The following is a 12,566-nucleotide window of genomic DNA, read 5'->3' on the forward strand; positions in this document are numbered from 1 at the left end:
CTGGGGAAATCTGTGGTAAGCCATGTAGGCAGAAAAGGCCTAAATTAAAACGAATTGTAGCATAACCACAGCCTATGAATGCTTTCAAAGCATTAGCCCATGGCATTTTGTGTTAAAAACAATTAGAAGGGTTCCAACTGGGATCCAACATGGCTGGAAGAGACTCTCGGAGGAGGCCTGAATCTGTGTGCAAAAGGTTAGGTACGGAATTGGAACAGTAAATGCTACCATTTAATCATTTATTCACTGCAACTCCCAGTGTTGCCAGTTCTGAGTTGGGAAATTCCTGGAGATTTCGGGGTGAAGCCTGAGGAGGGTGGGATTTGGGAAGGGGAAGAAACTCAATAGGGTATAATGCCATCCAGTCCATCCTCCAAAACAGCCATTTTTAATGAAGCCTGAAGATCTCCAGCCTACACATGGGGGTCGGCAACCCCCCAAGTTTGTTTCTCTTTTTGGTGGGGAGAAGATCAGAAAACATTTAGTTTTTGCCGAAGCCGTCAGTAGATGATAAGAAGAGATATACTTTTGTATTTTGTTTGGAACCAGGGAGAAATGGAGGTTGGAATGCTTCGCTTTGAGCTAGGTTACAACCCGCCCTGACCTCTCTGAATACAGCAAGATAAACATCTTGTTTGCTTCACAGCATTCGTCTTACATTCTTTCTCATCTGTACAGCATCGATATATTTAATCAAACTCTCCTGGAGTGGAGGTTAAAGATGCTTATCTGAATGATTGAAAGTGTTGTACATCATCGAACTGCTAACTGAAAACGAATAACTCCACAGAACAATGTCATGAGGACTTCAATGGGTTGATTTAGCACGAATGATGCGGGTACCAGTACTGGGGGGTATGTCACCTTTGGCCCATTATCAAGGACTGCACTGTGCATTTCCCCAGTAAATTAGGAAGCTGCTATGCGGTCTGCAAACCACAGAATGACTCATAGGCCATTTGTACATGTGTGGTCTCCTTTGCTTTGAGAATACATTCCCTTCAAGTTTGGTTCTCAGTTATACACATATCCCCCCCCCCTTTTCGCACTCGCCCTCACTGTCAGATCAGAGAATCCCCACATTTCCAAAAGCTCTGTAAGTGCAACTTTTTCTCTCCTTTCGCAGGGAAAGCAAAGGAGATAATTATGCATTTAGCTTTCCTTAGGTTTTCTCACTCCTCACCTTCCCTCACTCAGACCACAGTAGTGATCTTCAGGTCACTATTTCAGGACGATCACAAGGAGCAGCAACTGGTATATACAATTCTGATCAACCACACCTCAGGAAGGGTAACAGAGCTAGAAAAAAACAACCAAAATGATTGACCACCCAATCCAGAGGGTGCGGCAGCAGGGGACGGCGATGCTGCCACCAAGAGCTTTTATGAACCCTAGTCATCCATGATAGCTAACAATATCCAAGTCTTAAGACAGCATGTGACAAAATCAGTCATTGGGCTGCAAAATTTAATAGAACACTATTGTTTTCATGTCTTGCTTGTAGGTTTCCCAGAAACACTGTCAAAGTTTGGAATCTATGGACTTTGGCGTGATCCAGCGTTGGTCTTATACTCTTTATTTATTGCCATCAAGTCACACTGACATATGGCTACCCCATAGAGTTTTCAAGGCCAGCAATCAGAGGTGGTTTGCCACTGCCTGCCTCCGTGTCACGCCCCTGGTATTCCTTGGAGGTCTCTCATTCAAATACCTGCCAGGGCTGTGGCTGAGAATGTGACTAGCCCAAGGTCACCAAACAAGTCTCCATGGCAGAGTTGGGATTCCTAGACTGACACTTTAATTACCCTTCCGCTCACACATGCCCATTAAACTACCACTGTTTCTTTCTCCAGCTTTCTTAAGAAAAGAAAATATGAATACACTAATATTGAAACTAAACCTGAGATGAATGTGCTGAAAACTAAAAGGCCTCTGAATCCTCTGTTTGAAAATATGGTTGTTGAGGAAATCTGAAAGGAAACGTTATACTGAACAGAACTGTTTCATAAATAATTTGTTAAGAACATGTCTGGTTTTCACTCATTTCATCTCCACACATGTCCACCATGGTAAGAACTGCAGGGCTTGGATTGTGCATAGGATTAATGGTAACAAAAGTAATTTATTTCTTAAATAGAAGCAATAGGATATTAGTCTTTCAGTATTTAAAGGACCTTTTGTTGGTGGTGGTGCACAAAATAAAGAGTGAAATACTGAAAAAAATGGCAAAATATGAGTCATAAAGGACAGGAAAGATACTTAATCTTATATTTCACCTACGTTGCTCGAATGACAAGATAATCCAATTGATAACTATGTAAAAAGAAGCAAGATGATTGATTCTATACATCATCTAGATGTCTGGAAGTTCCCGAATTCAAATGGCTGTTTGTTCACAATTAGCCTCCATGGAGAGAATGCCACGGAAGTGCAAATCAATAACATCTAGTTCTACGTAGATACATAAAAATTACAATTGTTTTGTAATTTTGAAAAAAGTCTTGTCCTGCTACATGTGGTGGAAACATGTTTGAGCTTGTAGGTTTCAGGAAAATAGTTTCAAAAGTAATACAATTAGGTATACAATGTCCACAGTCATTATTGCTCAATTACATGGCAATGGTTTCAAAGGAAAACAGGTTTTTTTCTTAAATAACCTTACAGTAGCACACCTACTTTATGCAAGATATTTGGGGGGAAAGCGCTACCACAAGGATTAGTGAAAAGACCTGTGTAAACTAGTATGACGGATAAAATACCAGAACTAACATCACTAAAAAACTGTAAGCAACTTTGAAAACATATGATTTAGTATATTACTTACAGCAGTATGGAGGAATGAATTTTAGTTAGCAAGAAGAAGTCAACAGCATTTTAGGAGAACTGGACAGCAAAATAACATTTACTGAAAGGTTAATCCGATTCATGAATTTAACTGCTTACCTTGTATCAGCACATTTTTAGTTTTGCGGTATTGATGTATATTTCTACAGAAAGCTAAATGAAAGACTTGAATCCAAACTAAATTTTAACTCTACAGAGAATTTTAAAAATCAAGATGACATTTACAAGGTGGAAATCATGAAACTGCTTATTCTGCATTAGATCACCAAGGTCAGTATGATCTACTCAGATTGGCTCTCCGGGTCTCAAGTAGGGATCTTTCCCATCACCTGATCCTTTTAGTTACAGATGTCAAGGATTGAACCTGGGACCTTCCGCGTGCCAAGCAGATTCTCTGCCACTGAGCCACCACCCCTTACCATTCAGTAGTACCACTGGTGGCCTCTCATTCAAGTATCAACCCAGCTTAGCTTCCAAGTGCTGATGAGATCCAGCTAGTCTGGGCTGTCAGGGCTGCTAGATAGACAATAACCAAAGCCATTTGTTTCTCTTACTGTCATTCCTTTGACCCACCCTCCACACACCCCAAAATTAATCACAGGCTGCGGAAACCTTCCAAACCCCACTGAATAGTAACCAAGCAGTTACAGCAGACTTCACACAGCCTTCGGATGTTTATGGCAAATGAGATTCAGAGGTTCACACCACCAAGAGAGAAGCAGCTTCCCAGAGGGGCAGCTAGGACAAATAATAGAAGGAGCCCAAACATCTCTGGACAGAGGCTGGAATCGATCTGGAAGTTAAAGTGTTTATTGATGTGTTTCCAACTTTTACATTCCCCATAGACTGCACTAAGGAGTTTGCAGGTCAAGTAAATCTGTGCATAGTGGGAAGAAACATGGAGGGGGGGTGTGAAGGAGAAAGAAAACTCACCGGAAAATAGAAAAGAACACACCACAGGTTACCAGAACCTCCAGAATTTTTTTTAAAAAGCTGTGAGCATTAACAACAACTATACAAGCATTACAGAGACATGAAGGTGAATGAATAACCCCCTCCCCTCCCAACACTCCAATGCCCACAGATTCCCTACTCGTCTCCACAACTTGGGCACGAACCCTTTCTGCCCCCCGACATGCTCTGGCTCCTCAATCCCACTTGGTGACTCCCAGGTACATTAATGGCTCCAGTTACACACCCCAGGTGTCTGCCCTGGCTCTCTTGGGAAGACATGTCAGCCTCCAAACCCTGTAGTGATCAACTATTCATCATGGAGGAAGGCGGCATAGGTGCACAAAGAGGGGGTTTTGCTTACACGAGGCGAGGTGCTAAAAAGGAGGCTGGCGTAAGCCTAAAAGGGGCTCCAACTCAAAATTAAAAGACTTCCAACTCTATGCCAGGGCTGGGCTACGAAAGCAAGAAGGCAAGGTGTGCGATCCCGATATGCACAAACCATGCCAAAATATTTCACTTGAAAGGCCATAGTGCGGCAGGAGTCTTTCTCCTCCTTGCCTCTAGAGGGTCTAGATTTCTCAAAACCAAGCCACATAGCAGCAGAAACACAAAAGTCACTGGCATTTGATAATCTGTGTCATCTTTCCACTATTGTTGTGGATTTGCATCCCAAGATATTATTTTCCCAAAGGCCTTTTGCCTTTTTGCGGTTTCTGACAGAACTAATTATTTTTTTTAAAAAAAAGGAATACTGCTATTTATTTTATTTATATATGTGCAAGGTTTTTTTGTATATATAAATAAAATAAAAGTCAGAAAGACCAAAGAGCCACATGTCCCATTTATACAATGCAAGTTGGTACAAATGACCTTGAATATACAAGTGGTATATCAGAAATAAAACAAACATTTCTCATGTATATAGAGAGCTTGTTATCAGACAATACAACAGCACTGGGATTTTTTTTCTCTCCTCTTTAGATTAAAGTTTCTTAAAAAAAGAAAAAAAACTACATCTCATATCTGCAATAGATCCATTTACCCATTTAAGATTCATATATCATATATTGTTATATTATCATTTCCTCGCCCATTTAAAAGAATGGAAATTGCAACTCTACAGTAGTAATTTAAGTCTTAATGATCCAGGAGTTCTGAATGTAAGATGAAGTCCTCTTCAAGCAACGGTTGGTCAGTAGTAGATCCAAAATTCTGGACCGTTTTGGCCCTCCCCTCCCCTGCCCCTCTGCTGGGACACGGCTGCTGCGGGTTCAACATCCTTCAAATCTGCATCTGCTCCAAGTATTTGTATGTCGGGTTCTCATAGCCGTGGTTCTGCATCTTGTTCAGATGCCGTTCCTCCGGGGTGAGCATCGGATCCACCTTCAAGACAAAGAGTTGTTGGTCAGGGAACCCAGAAGCAAAATGCAGGCATCTGAGCTAAGTGAACAACCCCCCACAACATTGCCTTGGGTCATTCTCCCAGGGCATCTTATGAGTGCCGAGATTCAAGGATGATTCAGAGTTGCGTATTACCCGGGGAAGGGCTTTCTCAGAGATGGCCCCTACCCTGTGGAATGCACTCTTCGATGACACCCATGCCCTGCAGGAATACCTCACAGCCCAATCCAGGGGGTGGGGCACGAATCCCCCTCTGGAGCCCCAGGTAGAATTTTTTGGCCTCCCTCCGTACCAAAGAAGTGTGACTTTTTTCTTTATTTTAACTTTTAAAAGGAAATTGTGTATAGTGATGGTTTTAAAAGATAAAATACGTTGATATTATACAATACTATACATAAATGTTATGCATTTTTGAGTTTTTAACTTTTTTGTGTCACCTGCTGGCTTTTGTGTGTTGTCTGCAGCTTCTGTCAACAATTCTCATTTAATTTCTTATACTGACCCGCAGTATATCCAGGTTATGATGGGGCAAGTCGCTATGTCGAAGGGATACGTTTATTTGATTCTACCCTCCCACAATGCTCGGATGATATGACTCACGTGGTGTAGTGGTTAAGAGAAGTGGTGCAATCTAATCTGGAAAACCGGGTTTGATTCCCACCTCTGCCACTTGAGCTATGGAAGCTTATCTGGTGAACTAGATTAGCTCGTGCACTCCAACACATGCCAGCTGGGTGACTTGGGCTAATCACAGTTCTCCAGAGCTCCCTCAGCCCCACCTACCTCACAGGGTGTTTGTTGTGAGGGGGGAAGGGAAGGGAGATTGTAAGCTCCTTTGACTCTCCTTACAGGAGAGAAAGGGGGGATATAAATCCAAACTCTTCTTCTTCTTCTCTCACCTCTACAATTCCATGGCTGATGGTTCCATATTGCCGCTTCCTCAGCATCACCAAGCTGATGACTATTACTGTGGCTATGGCAACGGCGATCACCAGGAGGCCAATGACGGCGCTGCTGCTGAAGCTGAAGTCGTCACGCAGGGAATTGTCATTTTCCTGTACGGAGGAGGGAAAGACGCCAAAGGGGTGAGAGGCCCAGAAACTAGCACCAACTACAGACTGCACAAGGCCATCCATCCGCTGTGACAAGCAAGAGATAAAACTGATTATGATTTTGCCCTGGCCTCCATCACCCGGCAAAGAGCGCCTGTGAGAGTATCTCTTCAGCTATCTACACAGTAAGCACTTGACCCATGCAGATTACATGTGCCCCAGGAACGGGACCGTTTCTGAGAACAGCAGGTCCATAGTTCATTGCAACATTCACAGCAGCTTCAGAACAAAATAGACACACAGCAATGCTCCACATAGACACGGGCGTTCCCGTTCCCCTAACAAGCAGCTCAGGTCGGCAGCCACATACATACCGGCTCATCCACTAGTCCACCGACTCGCTCGGGATTGAAAATCATTTCCTTGACATCAAGGGTTTCGTCAATTACCTGAAAACGGTCATGAAGGAATTTTACACAAAGAGCTGGTGACAAGGAGGAATCACTGGGCGTGGGTTGGCACAAAAGCCCACTCAGTTGCAAAACGCAGCCACCTTTGCTGAACCAACAGCTAGTCAACTCTACATCACTACACACACACACACACACACACACACACACACACACACACACACACACACACACACACACACACACACACACACACACACACACACACACACACACACACACACACACACACACACACACACACACACACACACCCCTCTCATGCTCACTATGAGACAGTTTGTGCTTTACAACCCAGGGAAAACAAATGGAATTTGGTTAAAAGCATGTTCATTGCAAAAACAGTAAGGTATGGCATATGTTTCAAAAACAGCTGCCCTGAAAGAAGCAGGAAAATGCTTCGAGTTTAAGAAGAAGAGTTTGGATTTATACCCCACCTTTCTCTCCTATAAGAAGACTCAAGGCGGCTTACAAGCTCCTTTCCCTTGTGAGGTAGATGAGGCTGAGACAGTACCGAAGAACTGTGACTAATCCAAGGTCACCCAGCAGGATTGTAGGAGTGCAGAAACACATCTGGTTCACCAGATAAGCCTCTGCCTCTCAGGTGGAGGTGTGGGGAATCAAGCCCAGTTCTCATGATCAGAATCCACCTGGTCTTAACCACTACACCACGCACGCAGATTCTAGTTTGTTAAAGCTGTTCTTGAAAAATCAAGACATCTGAATGAAGTAAACTCGATTTAGGATAATGAGCTGATTGATCACAGTCAAAGGTGAACTCTGCTTTCAAACATTCGCTGCTTTCAACAAGGGGTCCAGCAGGGCTCACAACACACACCGCAGCTGACACCCAGAAGTACAGCATGGCCATTTCTCTCGCTGTCCCAAGCAGCTGGTGACGCTCAAAGTAGGCTGGCAAAGCTGCCAGCAAAGCCCGTGTGCTAGAGCATCCAGAAGATCCATTCTGCTGTCGCACACTGGAAAGGCCTTCCATGACGAGGACACGGGCTGTGCGTTTTTCATCCCGCCCCCACCCCACCCTTCTGTCACTAAGATATACTGGCAGCCTGCAGCAGCTGTAAAACTGCTACTTCTCTGCACTGTATGGGATAATGAATACAGTGACTATCGGGCAAGCAGCAGATGGCGTGGAAGCAAGCCACAGAATCTGAAAGCTACTTCTCCAGCCCAAGGTTCCCTGCACAGAACTATCACAGAGGCGTACCACGTTCTCGTCCAGCTTGTTCTTGCCGTTAATCACTTTCTCTTCTGCTCCAATCAGCCCCTCGAGGTCAGCCATGCCAGACCCTGCAGAGAAGAAATTACATATGAGCACAGGCACGAGACAAGGTGCCGCATCAGACCTGCATGGCAGTGTGCCCGGCAGGGCTATCACACCTCCTGCAACCACTGCCGTTCTTTCCCCTGGGCATGGACTTGAAAGACAGAAATGTACTACGCTAGCGTGACAGACGATGGGCAACAAAGGGGCGGGGGGACTGGCAAATGAGATACATGTACGGGAACGGTGAGATCTTGCAGGACATTTGAGTGCACACACACTCTATTACCCAAATGTGTATGACATGACAACAAAGCAATGAGAGGCCCAAACAGGAGTGCTTGCTTGTGGGGGTTGTGGCTCCTGCCCCATCAAGTGAGCACTCTCTGCCGCATTCTTGCCTTACTGGAGTCAGCACCAGTCTTTCACAAGAGGATGTGCATCAGCATCTAATCCACAAACAAGTCTCAAAGTCATTCCAAAAGGTCACCCAGTGAGAAAGCAGAATGAGTTCCTTTGCCCCGTGGCCTGGCTCAAGTCCAGGATCAATTTGAGGGAGGAGTTAATGAAGTTGTGAATATCACCCGGCTCATCGCAGCTAAAACCTGGCATGTGATAAGACAATTCCAAAAATAGGCTGTTCTGGGTTACAACACGGATCTCAACTTGCAGAATGGAGGAGGAATGAACTACTGGAGCTGGACCTTGGATTGCAATTTAAAGCTGGATCTAGCCAGGCTAAGTCCACCATAAAGAAGAAGAAGAGTTTGGATTTATACCCCACCCTTTCTCTCCTGTAAGGAGACTCAAGGTGGCTGACAAGCTCCTTTCCCTTCCTCTCCACACAACAGACACCTTGTGAGGCAGGTGGGGCTGAGAGAGTTTGGAGATAACTGGGACTAGCCCAAGGTCACCTAGCAGGAATGTAGGAGTGTGGAAACACATCTGGTTCACCAGATAAGCCTCCGCCACTCAGGTGGAGAAGTGGGGAATCAAACCCAGTTCTCCAGATTAGAATCCACCTGCGCTTGACCACTACACCACACTGGCTCTCTGCGGGTTCAGCCTGGCCAAGTTCACATGGACTTTGGAAGTGACAAGCAGTGTAATGCTGAACCAGGCCACATTGCAGACCAAAGGGAAAGGAGGGTGTTTCTTTTCTTTTTGCTCTTTTTAAGGCGGCGGGCCAAATAAGGCCCAAAAATGTCCTTAAAATTCAGAATTTGGGGGAGGGGGATCTGATTTTTTGGCCTCCTTTAATTACGGCCCTTTTCAGGTAAAAATACCCCCCAAATGGTTTATTGGGGTGGGGGGGGGTCCCGTTTGGATTTACCAAATGCTCACCCCAGTAGCTGTGTTAGTCCAATAACAATTTATAGAAAACAACATTTTCCAAGGCGTAAGCTTTAATGCGTCAAAGCTCACTTTCTCAAATATATAAGTGAAAACAAAGACCCAAGGGTCCTTATATCCAGGTGAAGTGGTAAGACGAGTGTTATCAAGAAGGGGCAACTGGAATCTATCCTCTATGTATATCTCTTTGCTATAATGAAGCTAATTCTGTTTTGGCACTTGGCATCCTGACTCCAACTGCCCCATCTTGATTATACCCCTCCTGCCTTCTGACCTAGATATAATGAAGGATGCGTCTTCATTCTTACTTGGCCAAGGAAGCCACTGGACCCTCCAAGAGTTCCAACCATAACAGGACAAAGGAAACACAACACGTCCCACTTCATACATGCAGTTCTACCCTGGCAGGGCTCTCAGACCAACAAATGTCTGCTATTAGTTGGTTCTCTGAAAAAGAGTGGGAGGTAATTCTGCTTTGGGGGTGATTCCTACTTTACTGTGTTTTTAAAACCGGAAAACACTAAAGCAATCTAGAAAAAGAGGCCCTGATTGTTACTGCCGATCACTTCCAGCTCAGAACACACTATTTCAGATGTCAGGTAAACTCTGGATTGCACCACCTTGCTGTGTGAGACTTCCTGAGCAGCTCACGTTATGTGATTTACAGCTTCTAAATGCACTTTGGCCCTCTTCTACCTAGTCAGCTTCTTGCCTTTATTGGATCTGCTGAAATCTCAGGAGCCAATACAGAAGACTCCAGGTTGCAAATTCAGCCACTGTGACAGGTACCATTAGATTTGCACTGCTTAGCAGCTTTAAGTGGATGGCACTTAGAAGGAAAACACTTTATATCATGTACATCTCTGGAAGTAACATACAAGGTTTTTGCAGACTGTGCTTTTTTTAAAAATGAGCTGGGCAGGAAGGAAGAAATAAATATACCACAGATCATATCAGTCTGAACTTAATCAAGTCCTGTCATTAAGAGATTACCGGCTTTCCCCTCAATGGTCTTTGTCAGCTATGCTGTCGCAGCAAAGTCTTCAACACAATTAATAAGCGGAGAGAAAACAGGTTTCAGTGGAAGGAGGTTCATATTCAGCCTACCACTGAAGAGCCTACAAAATCCAGAAGCAAGAAAAACAGCCAGGAAAGACTAAGCACTTTGACTTTTAATCTTCCTGATGCAACCGTTAAAGGCTAACTTAATGAATGGAACATTGGCCTGGCCACAATACAATCCCTGATAATCTTAGAATCATAGAGTTGGAAGAGACCCCGAGGGCTCTCAAGTCCAGGCCCCCTGCAACGCAGGAACACATAATCAAAGCACTCCTGACAGATGGCCATCCAGCCTCTGTTTAAATCTTGAATTTCACATTCCCAAAGCTGTTCCCTGCAGTTAAGTGACTTGAAAATTCAAGTCCTGCTGTTAACCAAGTTCTTCGCACTTTGGATCTGGTTCAAGAGGTTGACGAAAGATAGTGCATTCTAGTTAACAGCAAATGAGCAAAGGGCGACAACCCTTGACCAGCGCTATATAGCGCTACGATCACATTCAGAACATTTCAGCTTTGTTACTCCTTTTCTTTAGAAAAGAAGCTTTTGCTACATGAAAGAGTCCAAGCGGGAGCCAGTAAAATCAAAACATACAACATCTGAGGAACTATAAAAACACTGGATGACCTGTTCTAATGAACCATAAATGGTTACTCTGAATTTGGCAACTGCAGACATTTTGACAAGTATTTGGTGGGCCATTCCAGCAACTACAGAACATTAAACACCAACTCAGTTAACGCCTGAAATAGCAGCCCACTGCTCTTTCCCAACTACTCTCCCCATGTTTTGGCAACACAACCAACACTCTTCCTCCTAAGTCTGAAGGAGAGGAGGTGATGTTTCAGACGAAATCAGTTTATGTAATCCTTTACAGCGTAGTATATTCAGAACTCAAGATGTTTTATGTTACTCTGTAGTAACCTGGGGGTCCGTTCAACTCAACAACAGCCCCTCATTTTAATAAATATGAGCAGGTAGAAAAATGACTACTGCAATCAAGTGAGTATTTTCACCTTAGTGTCATTTGAACAGAAGGACCACGAAGGATACTTTACGCACGCTATGAAAATCATTGACTTTATGGTTCACTGTTTCTCAGATAACGATTACCGTGATTAGACCAAAAACGCACCAGAAGCTGCCACCTTAACTAGTTTAACATCAAGGATCAAGAATGCCTTTAAATGGACAGACAGGCAGGTGAAGGTGAGGCTATGAAACTAAAAACAAAAGCTAACAGAAACACACTGAGAAGGTGGGGGCACAATGAAAGGCGTTTGAGGAGGCATCAGCTTAGAACCAACCTTTTTTCATTGGATGGTACAAATCCGGCTGAGAATCTATAGCAGAAGGGAAGAAAAACAAAAACAAAAAAATAGCAGAGAAAGGAGATTAAGAGGAGAGAAAAGAAAAGGCTTGGATCCTGGGCAACAATTAGATTACAGATCAAAAATTCAATCTTTTCTCCTCATCCTGAGTACTGAACACAGAAATAGCAGATGCAACAAAGGAGATGAATTCCTGGTAGGCGGTGAGTCATGGATTGGGGTGTCAAGAGACCAAACTCCAGGCGAAAGACCTATACACCTTGAAGAATCAATCCACAGCCAAGCCAAAAAGTGCCCTTTGCAGACAGAACAAAGACTAGCAAAGGTCTCAAAGTGACCTCCACACAGGATGCTAAAAGCTTCAGTTAACAGTTGCAGTGTCCCAGCTGTGAAGATAACACTTCCATGGGACGCACCATCTAATGAAACTAGCGGTTCAGAACCTGGCTGCCTACTTAGACATCAAGAGTTCCATTTAAAGCAGCTCCAATGGAACAATGAATGTGAAGACAAGGATATCATCCTAGCTGACTGGGGTCCAACGCTCACTCAGTGCTCGCTGTCTATGTTTTTACAGGTCCTCAGTTTTCCGTACCTTCACTTTCAGATGAGGCTGGGAACGTTTTCACCTGGAATGGGCGGAAAGGCTTGCCATCGAAGAGGGGAGACTCCTCGCTCTCTTCGGAACTCACCCGGACGTCCACTGGGGATTCCGAGATGGAAGAAGTAAAGTGGTCCATGTCATCCCGCTGCTGTTGAAGCAGCTCATCTATGAGGAAAGGAAAATATTAGGGTGGGGAAAGAAATTCTTGGGTGAGCT

At 44.2% G+C, this 12,566-nt stretch overlaps 1 protein-coding gene across 7 annotated transcripts in view; it reads right to left on the reverse strand.

The window, feature by feature from the left end:
- Positions 1 to 3,632: 3,632 nt before the first annotated feature.
- The window catches only part of APLP2 (amyloid beta precursor like protein 2), a 71,871-nt gene continuing 62,937 nt past the window's right edge, over positions 3,633 to 12,566 (reverse strand). For 2 of the 7 annotated variants that reach the window (XM_048512033.1, XM_048512028.1), the window contains 6 exons: positions 12,342 to 12,515; positions 11,723 to 11,758; positions 7,947 to 8,029; positions 6,626 to 6,700; positions 6,099 to 6,254; positions 3,633 to 5,181 (listed from right to left, as the gene is read on the reverse strand). In XM_048512033.1, the coding sequence (XP_048367990.1) occupies positions 5,080 to 5,181; positions 6,099 to 6,254; positions 6,626 to 6,700; positions 7,947 to 8,029; positions 11,723 to 11,758; positions 12,342 to 12,515 (626 nt within the window). In that variant the 3' untranslated portion in view covers positions 3,633 to 5,079. The remainder of the gene's footprint in view (positions 5,182 to 6,098; positions 6,255 to 6,625; positions 6,701 to 7,946; positions 8,030 to 11,722; positions 11,759 to 12,341; positions 12,516 to 12,566) is intronic. The other 5 variants (XM_048512035.1, XM_048512031.1, XM_048512034.1 and 2 more) reach the window with 3 other exon arrangements.

The sequence above is a fragment of the Sphaerodactylus townsendi genome, linkage group LG12, assembly GCF_021028975.2.
Source record: "Sphaerodactylus townsendi isolate TG3544 linkage group LG12, MPM_Stown_v2.3, whole genome shotgun sequence".
In the NCBI taxonomy this organism is placed as follows: Eukaryota; Metazoa; Chordata; class Lepidosauria; order Squamata; family Sphaerodactylidae; genus Sphaerodactylus; species Sphaerodactylus townsendi.